The 18142-nt window shown below is 45.8% G+C and overlaps 2 protein-coding genes across 2 annotated transcripts in view; one reads left to right on the top strand and one right to left on the bottom strand.

Moving 5' to 3' along the window:
- Positions 1 to 14901, bottom strand: part of LOC119177003 (uncharacterized) — a 51024-nt gene extending 36123 nt beyond the window's left edge. The window contains exon 1 of the mRNA XM_037428337.2: positions 14658 to 14901. Within this exon, the coding sequence (XP_037284234.2) occupies positions 14658 to 14801 (144 nt within the window). The 5' untranslated portion in view covers positions 14802 to 14901. The remainder of the gene's footprint in view (positions 1 to 14657) is intronic.
- Positions 14902 to 14967: 66 nt separating this feature from the next.
- Positions 14968 to 18142, top strand: part of LPCAT (lysophosphatidylcholine acyltransferase) — a 117070-nt gene continuing 113895 nt past the window's right edge. The window contains exon 1 of the mRNA XM_037428335.2: positions 14968 to 15195. Within this exon, the coding sequence (XP_037284232.2) occupies positions 15111 to 15195 (85 nt within the window). The 5' untranslated portion in view covers positions 14968 to 15110. The remainder of the gene's footprint in view (positions 15196 to 18142) is intronic.

The following is an 18142-nucleotide window of genomic DNA, read 5'->3' as shown; positions in this document are numbered from 1 at the left end:
CAGGAATTGCTGACTCGTGGTGCGGCCCAAGGTGTCGAAAGAGGGGTAGAGTGGGGAGCAACTGCAGGCATGGGTGGCAAAAGCTGCTGGCGAGGTCTGCTCCGTACCACCTGGGCATAAGTAAGAGGCGCGGCCACGGGCTGCATAGCCGGCGCATGGGGAACAGGCATGGCCACAGGCTGCTGGTGGGCAGCGACGGGAACAGCCTGAGCTACCTCTTCGGCAATAACGTCGCGGAGTGGGGAGGGCAGACGAGAGGAAGGCGGCTGCTGCGTGAAGGGAATTAGCGACAGCTGCCGAGCTACTTCTTCACGCACAAAGTCTTTGATCTCTTGCAGGGTTGTTGAGTAATCAGGAACAGAAGTAAGACTTGATAGTGAGTCAGCGTGTGAGGAAAATGGCCGAGTCAGGGCGCGCTGCTTCCTCAACTCGTCGAAGCTTTGACATAACGTCACAAGTTCCGCAACAGGGGCAGGATTGCGCGCCAGGAGCATCTGAAATGCGCCGTCATTTATCCCTTTAAGGATGTGTTGAATCTTCTCTGACTCGGGCATGGCGTTGTTCACGCGGTTGCAAAGAGCAATAATGTCTTCGATATAACTGGTGAACGATTCAGATGGCTTCTGTGCGCGAGTCCGCAAGCGTTGTTCGGCTCTGGACTTGCGGACAGCGGGTCGGCCGAAAACGTCAGCAAACGACGTTTTGAAGATGGACCACGTCGTAATGTCGTTTTTGTGGTTGTTATACCACATTTCGGCCACGTCAGTGAGATAAAAGATGACGTTAGTCAGTTTGTCCACGTCATCCCACTTGTTGTTTGCGCTCACCAGTTCGTAGTTATCGAACCAGTCGTCCACGTCGGTCTCATCAGCTCCGCTGAAGACTTTGGGCTCTCGCAAACGAAGAACGCCGGGGTTGCTGGGGGATGGAGTGGAAGAGCCAGGTTGCGCGTTGTTGGTAGCCATGATGGGAGGTAGCGTTCGGTTGCGCAGCTCCAGGTTTAGGCCACGGCGAATGGCAGCACCCAGGTTCAGGCGACGGGGAATGTCAGCACCCTCCACCAATTGAAAAAGGGTTTATTGGCGACTGTTGTGACGGTGGTCCTACGACGAAACACGATCGGACAAGAGCAACGGTCAAGCAGATGCCGGCGATGATCAGCACGAGCCAAGCGAGACAAGCCCAGCACCCAGTACCCAAGCGACGGTGGCGATGTTGCTTGCCAACAATGCGTTTTCTTCTTCACAATATATATATATATATTGTGCAATATATATATATATATATATCACTGGTATTCGGAATATAATGGCTTTCACACGAGCTTTTGCCACATCTTAAGACTTTAAGAGGAAATTTACCACTGTCAACAGAGACAATACTGTTGAAAATTCATCTGTGAAAGGGTTTTCACTGCCACAATTATCACTTGCATATATCATAGATGTTGGGCGAATCTGGCCGCAAGGAAACGCCTAAATTGAGGGCTTCTAACAGTTTATACAACAAGGGGTTCTTCAAGAGGACACTTCATGGCACACTACATGAGCCTAATAGCAATAATACTAAATGCAAACATCCGGTGCAGTGAAAAGTGTGAACAAAAGAAGACAAAGAGACAGATGCGCCTATGTCGTGGTTCTTGTTTAGATGAATGACCACGGAGTGACGTCCTGTCCCCTTCGTTGCTCTGAGCTGTTGTTCTTGCGTGCTTCCTTTAACTATTCTTCACCAACTTGCCCAAGTATACTGTTAGTTTAGTTGCCTATATGCGGGAGTCTTACTGGTGGAAAGGCAAAATGCACTACTAATGTGCGGCCAATTCAACTGAATTCCCTGGTTACCGCTACAATTTATTCCGTTATACAACCTTTGTCCGTAAAGTTCCAAGGCTCAGGCCAAGTAATACAAAATGCGTTTACATTGAAATCATTTGTGCAGCACTCCCTAGAAATAGTCTCTCTTGCAGTCTATACACAGCGTCTATTGCTTCTTGAGTTCTTGGAAAGAGTTGGAAAACGCTTCCTTTGGCAGGGTTGTCAGCTCCCTTGTCGTAGCGTATTGAATAACCTCCACGCTCCCCATCCAGCAACCTTTAAGGGCTCTCTTTACACAAGGAAACAGGGTATGGGGAGAGGTCAGACAAGTACGGCGAATGGGGAGGTACAGTAATGCTGGGCTTGGTGATATATTTTGTTAGTCGAGAGCCTTGTGCGTCCTTGCATTATTGTGGAGAAGACTCCATTGTCCAGATGCTCATAAGTCAGTGCGACGGCGTCGAAGTGCATCACGCATGTGGTGCAGCACGTGGATATAAAACTTCCGATTTACTGTCTACCCTGGTGGGACGAACTCGTGGTTTATGATACCTCTGCCATCGAAAAAAAAAACAACTATCAGCATCGTCTTTCTTTTGGTCTTTTGTCACCGCACCTTTCTCGATGCCAGAGAGCTTGTGGAGTACCATTCGGGGCTTTTTTTTTTCTGTTATCGGGAGTTTAACGTTAAAACCACAATATGATTATGTGAGACGCCGTAGCTTTTCCGGACGCTAGCATCCGGCAAACTGTTTGCAAGCTGACCAGGCGAATTAAGAAAAACGCAGACAGTATCACTTCTCATGCATCTAGACCCAGAGCAAAGGAAATGTTCAGTAGTACTTCCGTACATACAAAGACTATCCCACAATTTGAAGAATGTTGCCAACCGGTATGGTGTAAGTGTGGTTTTTTCGTCGCCAAATGAGTTTAACAAGGTTTGTGGGATGATTGAACGGGAACTTGAGCAGCGCGTGTGGCAGCTTGGGCTAGTTGGTATGGCATGACGATAGTTATAGCGCGAGAACAAAACGACGACACAGAGACAAGAAGTGTCTTTCGTGTCCTTCTTGTCTCTGTGTCGTCGTTTTGTTCTCGCGCTATAACTATCGTCGTTGAGCAGCGCGTGTCAGGATTAACCGAAAAAGGCTGCGAGGTCAAACACGTAACTTCTTTTGCTTATCTTTTGCCGTTTCTCTGTGGTCGTGCATACACAGGCCAAACAAGTAGATGCATTAACATTTATAGGTTGTTGGAACACAGATGTTCTTTGCAAGCGAATGTATTCTCACATGTGTACCTACATGTGGCACAGTGTCATTGCACACCTATCTTTCATGAGGCAAAAGTTCTAGTGACACACAGAGATCAACCCATTGTGTGGAAACTCTCTATGCCTCCAGTAAATTTTCGTCCGAACTCGGTAAATGGTTCGGACCAGGTTCTTGGTGGCGAAACAAAGCCGGGTTCGTTGCTTCGCGAGGATGATCACCCCCGTCTTCGTGACTTTTCCCTGGAGGAAGACGCCTTCACTGTCGGAAGCTTTACTAGTACAACTTTATGTACAGAACTGATTACAATGCAAAGCTGACAGCAAAAACTATGACCCGCAGTGCAGCTACCGTTGTGAGAAAGGAAGGGGAGTTGGCACCCTAAAGTGCCATGTCCGCGAAAGCGGTCGGGCCGGTGTCTAGCCGGCAGGCTCTCCTAGTAGCAAAAGAGTCCGCGTCTTTTTCTGGGTGCTCCTTATCCCCCGTACTCGTTGCCCGTGGCCCTCGCCGAAGTTTCGTGGAAGGAGCAGGGGAGGCAGAGTAAGCTGAGGCGCCGTTTCTCGGGAATGCGTAAGGCAAGCTAGGAAGGGGGTGCAACGCCGGGCCGGCTCCGTTTCTCGGGAAGACGTGTTACCAACAAGAAAAGGGGCGGGGGATGTCACGCCGAGCGCGACCCTACACCTCCCATGTATTCGCTCTCGGGAGCGGCAGCGCCAATTTTACCACTTGCGGTCGCCGGGCATCCTACTAGAAATAAATCAGGAACAAAAAATGTCTTTCATGACGTCACTGGTGACGTACTGAAATAGAGGGACAGGACCAAAAATCAAGAGCAGGAGGGTTGCCGCGGAAGCCTTCCTATCCAACTTTGCACGGAAGTGGAATGCGCTCGTGCCTTTTTTCAGGTCCGCTGGCCGCTTGGGCGTTGCGGTCATTCGTACAATTTTGTTAATCTTTTATTTTTTTTTAATTTTGTTCATGTTTTCTGAAGAGGCAAAAGCTGAGCAGACTGATTTCTCAGTAAGAGGAAGCTCGATCAGCCCTAATAAAATGAACTTTTTTATTGCACGTTTTGCATAAAAACAGACATAGACGTAGTGAGAAAGTGTCAATCTATAAAAGCAGCTTGAACTTACAACTGACATACGGACATAATGAGCAAACGTTGAACTCAGAATATCCAAATCAATGCAAAAATTTTCAGCAATCGTGAGTAGGACACGTTGTATTTGACTCAAGCACGTTTGTTATGATGACGGGCATAGTTTTCTGACAGAACTTGAGTACCAATCGAGACTGAAGTTCAGAGGCACGGAGAGGCTTGAAGTGATCAGTAGTTTCTCGAGAAAGAACGCCGCTGTAAACAATGTTTCGGAAAGATGACTTGTCTTTGTCAGGGCAACAGCGATGCCGTGGCGAAGAAAAGCTCGCTTGTCCAAACGTTGGCTCCACGACATTCTCTGTATTAATTTTTAGCAGCATTTAGTTCATCACGTGTACTTGCATTTAGTGGCACTATTAGACGTGAAGACTCACAAAGTTTCAAACCACTGCTACAAGAATTTCATCAGCAGAAAGTAACCTTTGATTACTTTACAGCATTTGATTGATTGATATGCGGGGTTTAACGTCCCGAAGCCACCACATGATTATGAGAGGCGCCGTAGTGGAGGGCTCCGAAAATTTCGACCACCTGGAGTTCTTTAACATGTGCCCCAATCTGAGCACACGGGCCTACATTTCCGCCTCCATCGGAAATGCAGCCGCCGCAGCCGGGATTCGAATCCACGACCTGCGGGTCAGCAGCCGAGTACCTTAGCCACTAGACCACCGCGGCGGGGAGAGATAGATAGATAGATAGATAGATAGATAGATAGATAGATAGATAGATAGATAGATAGATAGATAGATAGATAGATAGATAGATAGATAGATAGATGCTAAAGGTGATTGAAGTACGCAAAGAAATGATTCGCATTTCAATTAAGGTACGTTATGTGACGTGGTTGATTGATTGATTGATTGATTAGAACTTTATTTTGGTCCTGAGGGAGACCCCGCGCCACCCGGCTAATCCTACGTAGGGACCGTGAAGGCAAGCTTGGCAGCCGTTCACGGGCACTCTGGACGGCCATGGAGGGTTTGATCGTTAAGTTCGGGGCTGCGTAAGAGCACAGCCCACCTGTCCTCGCTTAGGGCGGGGCCAATGGCTTCACATTCGCACAACACATGGTTGAATGTTGCTAACAGTCCACTAGCGGGGCAATTCGCACTTGGATACCGTTCAGGGTAAATGGAATGAAGAACCGCATGGTTAGGATACGCAGTGGCTTGCAATAGTCTACGGGTGACTGCCTGCGCCCTGCACAAGGCAGGGTGTGGGAGAGCAAATACCCTTCTTTACAGATAGAAGTTCTTTGTTATTTCGTTGAACGTAAGTAAGGGTTCCCAGCGAGGTAGAGACGACGTCCGAGAAAAACAATCGTATACGCTTTTGTTCCCTGATTCTCCTGTTGACCAGGGGGTTTGAACCTTTCCCCTTTCTTATACGTACTTCATGTCACGTTAAATTTGAAATTTATACTCGTGGTAACCATGCAAACAGGTGTTGTTCACCACTATACATCAAGTTCTAAAATGCTTCCACTGGGGCAATATGGTATATGCATATTGAGGATAACGATGAGTTGCAGATGCATAACAGAGAAAGATCAGACCTGGTTGCATTTTGTGTTTCTTCTGTTTTTTTTGTCTGTTGTGCACCTCTGCAGCGGATCAACGTATACATCGTCATGGTAGTCCTTCGCATTACGCGGTCGCGGGCGATACGCAAAGAGGGACAGTGAGGGAGAGCTCTGCGCACAGCCGGCCTGTTTAAACAACTTCGATGTCCTACATGACTCTAGTTTTAAAGAACTTCTTCAATGTTTTATTATGTGAGATCTCGTGCGACACCATGTATTGGCGCCATTTGCTGCCTTTTGACAACGCATGGCGCACAATCGTCCTTCCTTTCGAAGAACGCATTGTCGACGCGACGAATGGCCAAGGTTTCTACCCGTGGAGATGAAACAAAAAAGAAAAGAAATGCTTTGGATCTGTTTCTCGAACGAACGTCCCCTATGTAAATTCGAGTATGTCACCGGACACTTGTAACAAAAGCTCCCACTCACACGTAATTAAGCATATACAAATAAACATTTATTCTGCACAATCTGGTACAAAATAATATTAAAAAAGCGCACTTTACCCATGAAAGCTGACAACTAAAGAGCAGCTGCTTCTACGAAACTGAAGAGCCTTGCTTCGTTGCCGCCAACACGTGTTCAGCGTACCGGACGCGAGCCGCAGGCGGCTTTCGGAGGAACACTGCCGAGCAGTGACCTTTTGCTCCGGTCAGCTGAGACGGGGCGATAGCGACGCGATCCTGACCCAGTGACTTGGACGGCGGAGTCCTGACAATTAGTGGCTCACATACTTTGGCCGCCCATTTGGAGGCGGTCCACGCAAAGCTCGAAGACGCGCTTGGCTGCAGGCGCACCGGCCCAATCGCGTGCTCTGCGATCCTGCTTGCTTGTAGGTACCATAGACACTAGAGTGGGCAAAAACAGCTCGGCGCCTCCTATTGCATTCACCTCGCATACACGGGGCGGCCTCGGCGGAAGTATACGCTAAGCGCTCGGGGCGTGATAGGTCCACTTCTTGCACATAAAAGGCACCAGTCGTTGCCCTTTAGTTTTTTTTCTGCATTGTTCGTGGTTTGTTTGCTGAAGTCAACAAAGGCAGCAACTATATTGGCAAGCCATAGTCATAGCGAGGCTATACAAAAAAAAAAAAAACACGTGGCTGATCTCTCTCTTTAGGGATCGTTATAACATGAAAGGGGAACGCGTCTTCACAGAGGTAGTTGAGCGTTTATTGTGCGTTGTTTCACCACAAGGACGAAGTAATGAATGATATAACAAATTTCAATGTCACACAAAAAACAGCTAGCAGCTTGTAACTTGCAGCACGCACATCAAGCAGAAAGCACGCACGAAATGAGCACACACACGGCGGGTGTGGACAAACAACTGTCCCAACTGGACACTTAAACGCGTTATTACTGCACTGTTTCGTGTTATATTGTGAAGCATGTATACAGAACGCGTGTGTACATATGTATAGCATGTCTGTTACTTTCACTGCACTTCCATGCAGATGAAGTTACTTTTCACGTGGAGACGCGTGGCTGTGTGGCAAATCACCCGCGTACCACGCAACCGACGAAAGTTCAATCCCCGGCCAGACGCAGAATTTTTTATTAGCGCGATAGCGTTAGAGAGCTCGTGTCGCAGAAAACCCGTCGCCGGCGTCGGCCCCGTTGGTTGTAAGCGAAAAATTCTCTGTGCGTCTATGACCAAAAAATCAAGTTACCGAGGTAGCCGCGGGAGGCCGCTACTTGTCCACGCGTGCGCGCGCAATCACACTGAGAAGCCGCGCATTCAAAGGAAAAAAAAAAGTGCTCAAGGTCACGAGGCGCGGTAATTAGCGGCAACTTCGTTGCCCTGCAACCCCTCCCTGTTTAGCTTCCAGCGCTTTCGTCGGGACGAGAGAAGAGATATTGCAATTGCAGCATGCGACAAACCTTTATAACTCCACTCGCACTGAACGGATTCTTAAAATTTTTGCGGCGTTGAGTTCGTGAGGAAATAGGCTCTTCTATAGTAAATTCATTCCATGGTTACTTGAAAAAGTGTTTCAGGGCCCCTTTAACGCATTTTGTTCGACAGGTGTCATGACGAAAACGAGCCCATACGGCGATAATAGCGTGCGCTGGTCCAATCTACTGTGTGCGTGTTTGTGTGCGTGCGTGTGTATGTAACAAAACATATGAATAAGCATGCACTTAGCGGTTGAAGAGTGCATTAGGGGCCGAATTTCGCTATCGCGTTCAACTCTTAAAGGCGAAGCTTAAGGGTCTCCTAACATTTATTTATTTCATTTGCATCATTTCTCAATTTTTTGGTGACGCACAAGATGATAATTTTTCGCTCACAACCAACGACGCCGACTCCGGCATTCCTGTGAAATCGGAGGTTTTTAACGCAATCGCGTTAATTGATCGTTGTGAATTCCATGCTCCATGACCTAATTTGAATTGGTGAGTATGAAAAGGTTAAGTCGGTGAAATGGAACTGCTGAACACTCGCTGAACTTCGTCTTGCGGCAAGGTGGGTGCAGGTGACATAGAGCCCAATGGAGCCGAATGAACAAATCCGTGAGCTGCCCATCATTCCCATGCGCCCGCGTTCCCTCTGGTAAACATTGTAAGGAACTCTATGATCGAGGCACCCCAGCGCTTGCGGTAATGTGAACGATGACGACAACGAAGAGGCAGAAGGATGCGCCGGCGATCGTCGGTCCGTAATTACTGACTATGCACTCGAAGCTTTAGACGCGTTTCGTATAGCCTTGTCGCAGACGAAGAGTTCAGTGGTGATGCAGCTATATACTCGTTTCTACGAGTTCCAATAAAGTTTCCGGTGGGACATCGAAAAACAAAATGTTAAGTGTAAAGGGTCAGATTACTTTAAAGCTCTTTAATAAAAGAGAGTTCTGTGTGAAGTACGCACTTTTTGTGCTATTTCGGGCCCTGCTTTTGAATATGAGCGGTGTACAAATTGAAACGTGGTCACCGTATAATTGAAATGTGTTAACATCGCACCGCAGTATCTTGGTGTTTGTGTTGAAGGCGTTTGGAATGTGCATATTTTGAATAATGCACTGATATACTCAGTAAGATAAAACACCAGTTTCCTAACGGTCTTCTACTGCAACGGTGCACGAGATGGTACCTTGATATGCTCAGCCTCTTTGCGTCATTGTCAGGATCCACGGAATCAGAATGAAGAGGCCCTAACAGCAGTGGAGTCTTTATTTTTATCGTGTACAAGAAATGTGAATATGTCCGTCGTTTCCACTGCGGAAAAGCAAAGACGGCGATGGATCCAATTCACTGACGATTTGTAGCAACGCAATGTCAAGATTGCGGCATAAGTGAATGAGAGCCTCCGCTTTACGTACGCTTCACGCCACCTAAATGCAACTTCCATTCACCTCGTCTCGGTACGGCAAAGCTAAACACAGGCCTGTATTGTGACATCTGTGATTACCATCTGTGATTATTTCACTGTAATGTAAGAATGAATTATTCAGAGCTTGTCTGCATAGAAACTTTTCCACCGGCAACGATTTTATGGCGTGATCTTGTCTGTACTATATGGTGTTCATGGCGCAAGCACATGGCAAGGAAAGAGCACTGTTATTCTTCCTTACCACTTACTTGAGCTCCGAACATTTTAACAATGTCACCGCCAGTAAACCCTGGCCATCAAATGGTGATTAGTCTTTCAGAACTGACACAGCTTCGAGGACGTGCGTTGCAAGTTGAGTTCACTACCAGCAAGATGTTCACTTTTCAATCGTGTACAATCGTAGCAGACTTAGCGTAGAGATTTGTACAGCAAAGTTTCACCTTCCCCAATTTCATTGCCATGAAATTGAGCAAAGTGCAGAACACACACACACATGGATATATATATATATATATATATATATATATATATATATATATATATATATATATATATATATATATATATATATATATATATATATATATATATATATATAGGATATGGCACAACGGGAGCGTTGTCAACAAGGATAAATATATTTATTTCCCAACAGTTTCGGGAGGGGACCTCCCTTCATCAGGGGATGAGTTATACTGACATGAGCTTCCAAACATCCTTGCTGCCGCGTCCCTCTCGCCTTGAAAGACGTTTGCGAGAGTGAGAGGGAACTGGAAGAAGGAAAAAAAAAGGAAGTAAAAAAGAGGAAGAACCACTGTCAACACTGAGAACGAAGCCAACTGTCCGTCTACATCCACCTACGGTTCATATCACGTGCTGTTCAGTTCTTGGCGTGTGTCGGGCCACCCAAGATTGTCGCCGCGGTGCCGGGAAGGTCCGGGACGGCGTGCCTAAAGAAAGGGGTTTCCCCGTAATTGGTCGTTCGGCGGGCGGCGGGCGGTGTGTGTAAAGGAAAGGTTTCTCGTTAATGGGTCGGTCGGCTATTTACCTTTAATCTTCGTCCGTTTCCCTTCAACGGTCATGAAGTGGTAGGCGAACGTAAAGACTTTGTATGTGCATGTGAAAAAAAAAAAAAAGGCACGCCGTCCCGGACCTTCCCGGCACCGCGGCGACAATCTTGGGTGGCCCGACACACGCCAAGAACTGAACAGCACGTGATATGAACCGTAGGTGGATGTAGACGGACAGTTGGCTTCGTTCTCAGTGTTGACAGTGGTTCTTCCTCTTTTTTACTTCCTTTTTTTTCCTTCTTCCAGTTCCCTCTCACTCTCGCAAACGTCTTTCAAGGCGAGAGGGACGCGGCAGCAAGGATGTTTGGAAGCTCATGTCAGTATAACTCATCCCCTGATGAAGGGAGGTCCCCTCCCGAAACTGTTGGGAAATAAATATATTTATCCTTGTTGACAACGCTCCCGTTGTGCCATATCCCATACCTTCACGAAGACTAACTGGCCCATTGAATTATTACTCCCACTATATATATATATATATATATATATATATATATATATATATATATATATATATATATATATATATATATATATATATATATATATATGAGATCTAACAGACAATATTGCCAAGGAAGGTATAGGGGAACTTATTAGGCCAATTGAAATGTAAATGAGGAGAAAGAAAAGTGGGTGAAAAGATAACTTGCCGTGGGCAGGATCCGAACCTGCGACCATCGAATAACGCGTTCGATGCTCTACCACTGAGCTACCACGACAGCTATCCCCCCAGCCACTTTATCGGGTATCTATGTCAATTTAAACGTGGAAGTGTCAGTCAGTGCCACTAGTAGCCATGGCGGCGAGTGTGGCACACTTTTTATGAGCCTGTTTGGCGTCACGTAGAACGTGAACTTGTTACTAACTGGCAGCTGACCAAATAGTCTCTCGTATACAACCCAAAGGCACTAAGTCTGCCAGTACGAGACCATCGTGAATGAATAAGGGAAACAAGTGTATACTTAAGGGCTCGTTTTTCGTGTTTTTTTTCGAGCCTTATGATGACCCGAGTTGATGTAGGTATAAAATAATGTGACCATAGATAAAACCTTCAAATAATTTGCAATTTTTTTTAAAAACGCACTAAGAGCTTGGTCAACGGTGGAAGTGCTCCACTGCTGAGTCTGCAGAACTTGCCCACCTCCTACACTTTCGATATGCTCTGGGACAAAAATTGTCCGTAGGAATACACTCACACATGTCAAAAATTGACCAACCTAGCTACAATTAGCAGCCAATCATGAAATTCATTTTGCAAACCACCGTTGAAATATCTCCATGAAACAGGCCTTTATGCAAATGTCTGTTTCAATTTCCTCATTATATGCCCCGTGTGACCCAGAGACGCAGATATCTACATTTGCACCTGACATGTGTGCCAAGCAAAGGAAAAATGAGTTGAAGCAACCAAACGCTGCCATAATAACTCCGCAACTCATTTAAAAAAAAGGCGAAATGAAAGAGCACCTCTGCAGTTAATTGGGAAAACCCTTAAACGAGGAAAAGAAAAAAATCCAGAAAGCCAAAATTAATCCAGAGTCTCCTACTATGTCATACATCATAATTATAGTTTATCTGAGAACCCCAGAAATAAATTATTATAATCATACACCTTCCACAGGTTATATCTTCTAACTCATTCACGTGCATTTCATGAAGATATATATTTAAAAAAAGTCGAGGCAGTAGCTCAGTGGTTTTAGGTACACGGCTGCTGACACGAAATGCGCAGGTTTGTTCCCGAAATCGGCGGTCAGATTTTGATGGAGGCAAAATACCAGAGGTGAACCCCAGGTGATTCAAATTATCCAAAGCCGCCTTCCACTATATGGCTCTTCGGGATGTTCGACCCCGTAAAAAAACAAGCAATGTATTTAGAAAAAAATTGAACGCACCAAGAAAACGTACTCTTTCCAATTTATCATGTTCGCGGACGAATCACCTGAATGTCTATCGTTAGTGCAGGGAAGACAGAAACAAAAGACAATCAGTCTTCAAGCCTTATATGTATACGCCGAGCATATCATACAGTATACAAATCATCGTTTGTACATCTCAAAGCTTACATGTGAGTAGAAGTATTTCAATGAGCTTGCTTCAATGAGCTGCTATCGTTTTTTGGCCACGTCAGGATTCACGACCAGCGTATACTGCGTACGTCTTTGTTGCAAGTTTTAGCCTCCCACTGATACGAAGAATAGGACTCAAAAGGAATTCATGGATTTGCACGCAATAGTTATTGATGATATCTTAATGAGAGAAGCAATGATCACTACTGTAATGTTAAATCTATCTGTAATGAAGTATCCCGGCGCGACATTCGGAATAGAATCTGAGAAGGCTTCGGAGTTCCCGGTCAGCGTTCCTGTATAAGCTCCAGCGTTATACGGGAGCGTACACAATGGCGCTGTTTCTGGTCGCAAGAACATACTTCTAGCGAAATTAGTTGGAGTTAAGACTCTGAGCATTCTCAACAAGCAGGGAAAAATGAAAGAGGCTACCCGGTTTGACAGCCACTTAAAAATCACTCTTCCCGGGCTTTGGCTTAGGCGTGGACCCGCTGTACCATAAAGCTTGGGTATGAAGACATCAGCCATAAGCCACAGTCATGTCGTGGCGCTAATGTGGCCCTGATGTTACAGTGTACTATAGTACAGTCTACTGAGGGTGCGCGCATCGCTTTTTTTTTTCACGTGCAGTATATACCCAGAAGAGGATTTCTGCTGCAATTTCACCGCCAGTATACCTGAAATCACCAACACACCAGGAATGTCTTACGCAGGCGGCCGAATAGCAAACTGCTTTTCTACTACATGCAGGCATCAAACTCGGTAGCTGACATTTGCATAGTACAAACCACAGAATTTATCATTATAATCTGCCATGCCGGCATTGTCCGCTGGTTCACATGATCTTTCCCGAAATTAAAAATTAGACTGCCGTTGAAAGTTGTAGTTAAAAAATACATAGTGAGCTCAGAAAACAAACATGTAAATAAAGAATGCAACGCCACGTTTAAAATGGAAGGGGAACGAGGTAAACATCAAGACAGTAAAAAAGCATTGTTTAAGCGTTGCGAACATTCCTTCTAACAGGAAAAACAAACAGGGAAACGCGTGTCCACGGTGCAGTACTTTTAGCAAGGTCAAAAGCACTGTCACCACTTTTATGTGCCCTTTGCCGGATAAGTGTGCGTCTCATAATACCGACTACATAATTAGGGTGACGAGAAAGCGATCATATTAAAAAAATGCGGCCGATTTGCGTGCGGCTCTTGACTCACGAAAACTTCTACGTCTGACCGTCACAAACAAGCGCATTATATATGGCTATTAGATAAAACAGGTTACGTACTTTACGTACACTGTTTTGCCGAATGATTTTACTGGATCATTCAATTAAGGGGGCATATACGAAATTTGAAGAGAAAAGCCACATAAACCCTGGTTTGTGTTTTTCGAAAAGCCCATGGAAGCGAAGAACATCTTTGTGTATATCCACTCACAAATGCAAGCAACTTCAAACTCACGAGCTGCTAGTTTTGTAACAATATAATTACAAGGGGCATCATGCAGCTTCTGTGCAACTCCCCAAAGGCCTATAGTCACGTCGACGTGTGGCTCAACGATTACAGAATCTGCTCAAGCTATAAAACGTGTAGCATCAGTGAGCGATTTTTTTTTACACTAAGTAGCAAAGGGATGTCCGTAGTCCCTTCACAGTTTCTCGAAGTCACGTTGTGCACAATTAAGTTAGAGTGGAGCGGCTACAGAGCAAACGAAAGAAGTCTATATACTCGTGGGCGACACAGTTTTTGAGAGCTGAACGACAACACAGTATAATGCGCTTTCACGGAGAAAGCATACTGCTCGTACAGGGCCATAATGGCCGGGAAAATGTCATCCGCGCATGAAGAAAAAGGAAAAGACATGAAGAAAGCCTTGCTGCCGTGTTCACCTGTGCAGAAGAGCGCGGTCAGTGATGGCCATCGTCATGGAAACGAGAAACTTCGTGGTCAACAAATGGCCCCTTTGACTCGTGACTCGAACGAAAGTGAAACTAAAATTATTGCTACTCGAATCAGCGCTCACTGTCAGCAGAAACGGAAGTTCGGCACGATTTTGCGGAAAGACGGCAGAAATTCTTAATTATCTTAGCAAAGAGTTACTGAGCAGTCGCGCGTGAATATTTAGCGGTGAGTGTAAGTGACACGACAGAATTTCCACGCTTTGCACGAACTTCATTTATTTTCTTTGGAAGATTTGGATCCTTCACTGCCGGCGTTTTTTATTTTCCCCTCTGTAGAGATGTTATTTTCTTTTCTCTCGCGTCAGTTACAGATACGCTGTTCGAGACGGTGTCAAAGTTGCAATACTCGGAGAGAATACTCCATGGGGGAATAAATTATTTCGTACGTACCTCAAGGGCAATGACCAGCCATCCATCCGGCTTTCGGCGCCTAGCGAGCCGTACTTTGCCTCCGAACGGCAGATTGTCGGCGCCTTCATTTTCTTTGGCGACATATCGCTTTCCCTGCTTCGACCTGCGCCTCGCTCCTGTCATGTTGGCTTCACCACGCTGTCAGAGAGAGAGCGCCGACAGTCTGCCTGGCTCTGGCGCGGCTAGATGGCGCCACGGGCGCTCAGCGGCAAATCGAAAATGGCGGCTGGTGGCGTAGCGGCAGTTGCTGCGTAAAGTTGTAGATAAGCGGTCGCCGAAAGCGGTCGCCGATCTTCCTCGTAGTAACCTTGTCCTAGAAGAGGCGGCGGCGCTTGCCTCCTGCGCGTACGCAGTTTCATCGCATCGCATCCAGCGGCGGTGCAGCGGAAGCGCTAGATCACGAGAACTTCGGACGCGGATCCCGCTAGCATCATGAACGAAGCTGACAGCCCGGCGGGCAAGCGTCCCATCTTCGACGCTTCGAAATTTCCCTTGGGCGATGCCAAGATTTTGCCAGGTCAGTGGCCACGAGATGAGGGAGGAAGAGCGGAGGATGCCGAGAACTAAGTTAGGCGCTATTCTCGCTCTCTCTACATCTGTTTATTGCTATCGTGGAGTTTCTATACCTTGGGCGAATTCTTACTTTTCGAGGGGCTCGCGTCTCGGGAAAACCCCTCCGGTGTTGTCACTGTCATCGACACGTATTTAGCAGCTTGTTGCGTGCCCGCGGTCCAAGTTGGCCGCGGCCACGTAATGGGAGTGAACGGGTCGGAGCTGGCTTTTCTGACTAGTGGCATTTGTCGGGATGTGTGAAGCGAAAATCGAAGTAGAAAATATGCGCTGCTCGTTGACAGCGAGATGCGCCCTGGATCGGCCTGTTACAGTTCGCCAGGAATCCAAGATGTTTAATGGATAGGAAAATGTGGGAGCGGGCTAGTTGGTATTCCATGTTTGTGTGCGCTTCAGCCGCAAAATTGAAATAATCAATAGCAACCTGTTATTATTTAATATCGTACGCGATCGATTTCTTTTCCATACGGAGTGTTTCCAAAAGCGAGTACTTCTTCTTTTCAGCAGTATCACTTGGAATAGTTCGGTTCTTCTCGCTTACTTTTGTATGGAACAGCCTTAATTTGTTTCAGAAGGGTTCACGTTTGTTTACGCCTTGCATATTAGTGTTTGCCTGAAACTTACGGCGATAAAAAGTGTAACTCAAAAGAATAATAAGAAGGAACAAAAGATAACTGCCTCTATGGTCGTAACACATGATGATATTATACGTTATGACTTAAAAACAAGAACCGAACGGTGGTCTGTGCTTTCGTAGTAATTATTTGGGTATGCATTAATTAGGACGTTTAGCGGCTTAGCGAAGGTGGTTGCTACTATTGTTCCTTAGATTTTCACTCATCTACCGATACGAACAGAAAGATCCCAGCCCCACTAGTGTACTTGGCCTGCAACTCGTAACATCAATGATAGCCCGTTAACGTATGGAGCGGCCGCCTTCCGTTGTGTGTGCGTGTTTGTGCGTGAGTGCATGCGCACGCGTGGCTTTACGCTGCTGGCGTACACTGTTCGCTAAAATTATCTGTCGTTTATTAATAGAGAGTTTTTACTTTATGGTGCATATTGCATTTGTCGAATCTTAGTCGGTGACATATTCATTTGGAAAAAAAGAAATATGAGAGGGTCGCGGACTCAGAGATAGGTGCCAAGAAATTTGTGGTATAAGTGCACTGTTGTTCTAGTTACTTTCTTTCAACGTATTGCCTTTTTTCATTGAATCGCAAAAGTAACCACGATGCTTATTTTAATCGCACACTTTGGTACTGAATATCGCAAAGCTGGTATCTCCATGAAAGTTCATTCAGTTGAAAATTCGCTGATATATAAATTGTATATTGCGGCATTTTCCTACACTGTGTAATTAAATAGCTAATACGTAAATATTATCTAGTATTCGATTGCGTGTTGGAAGCTGAAGCGGGGTAAATTATTTTACGCTGTGCGCAACCAGTGTCCGCCGGTGGGAGTTATTAAGCTTGCCTTTGACAGATATATCTCTCACAAACCATTTCTGCAAATTTAGTATTGTTGTACAAAAAATCAAAATGAAAAAAATTAAATAATGTGCAAACGCCGCCTCCTTTTTCTGTACAACTTGCGTCGTTCAAGATAAGGCATAGTAATTTCTTCCTCAACTGGCATGTGTTTCCTGTGTTGTAACTCCAGTTTTTTCACCCTATTGTTTTATATATAGTTCGTGCGAATTTTCGTCATTCCTAAAGAACACATTTAGTCGTTATCATCCCTGGTAAGTCATTCTGTATGGCACATCTTTTGAGTATGCTCCATGACATATACTATACACACCATGTGTCTGAATGTCCTTGTTATACTGAGCAGTTATAGAAAAAATAAGAGAAAAAAAAAGCACGCACAGAGCTATTTTGAGCCGTTTTCAATTGAGGGTCCACGTTCGATCATCACCAAGCATGCGTGCACTTACCACATAGTTTCGTGACCAATTTGAGATAGCGCGCCTACTAATATATCCACGGGTATCTTAAGGACATCGACCAATCGCAGTGCCCGCAACGGCACTCAAATAAGCCTTTTCTTTTTACTTCCTTTTTTAGGCGTTTCGATAAGCGAAATTGTCCACGATTTCGTTGGTGTCATGATTGGATATTATATAACTGCTCTGTGGGTGGCTCCGTCGTATTGGGAAAGTTTGATATGGTTGTCATTTGGTAACTTTTTAATAGAGCGCTAAAAATGAACGCGTCGAGCAATTTGCAAAGTGCACGCAGCAGCTTCTCTAATTGTTCCACTTGGAACAGACTGCGCGATCTCGCGATCCATCGCACTATCTCGATTGGCTGTACCGTTGGTTCTCGTGAATCGTTATTCGCGAGTCCTATTCTCTAATGAATATTGGCTTGTCGCAATATACGTCCTTGACGGCACTTTTAGGTGAAAGACGCTTGCTTGCCCGGCTGTAAGAAGAGCGAGGTCTCATTCCAAATATCCATGCATTGATTCTGTTCTATTACAATTACGTATATAACCAGTTCGTTATGAATGTGTCACCCGGGAGGTTGCACAACGGAGCGCTGAATAGGAATCCGTGGAGTCTTGTGACGGCTGCAGGCGAAATAATTTAGACAGGTTCGCCGCGGTAAGTGCACGAACTTGCAGTTCGCCTATATTCTTGGACCCTAAAGACAGATGATTTTGTAATGATCCGTTAGGCTCTCGATTCTACGCTATAGCCGCATCCTTCACTTCTCGCTGCCAGCTGGCCCCGTTGATATAACGTAATTCATGGACCGTCGCACCGACTACTGTCTAACCGCGAAGACATTAGCATCAGAAATGGCAACGCTACAAAATACCGGCCTTCGCCAGTGGTGCGAATGGCGCTGCGCCCGTGTTATCGCCGTGATCAGACGGCCGGC

This window comes from Rhipicephalus microplus, chromosome X, assembly GCF_043290135.1.
Source record: "Rhipicephalus microplus isolate Deutch F79 chromosome X, USDA_Rmic, whole genome shotgun sequence".
Classification (NCBI taxonomy): Eukaryota; Metazoa; Arthropoda; class Arachnida; order Ixodida; family Ixodidae; genus Rhipicephalus; species Rhipicephalus microplus.
Note: the sequence above shows the minus strand (reverse complement) of the source record. Positions and strands in the feature narration are given on the sequence as shown.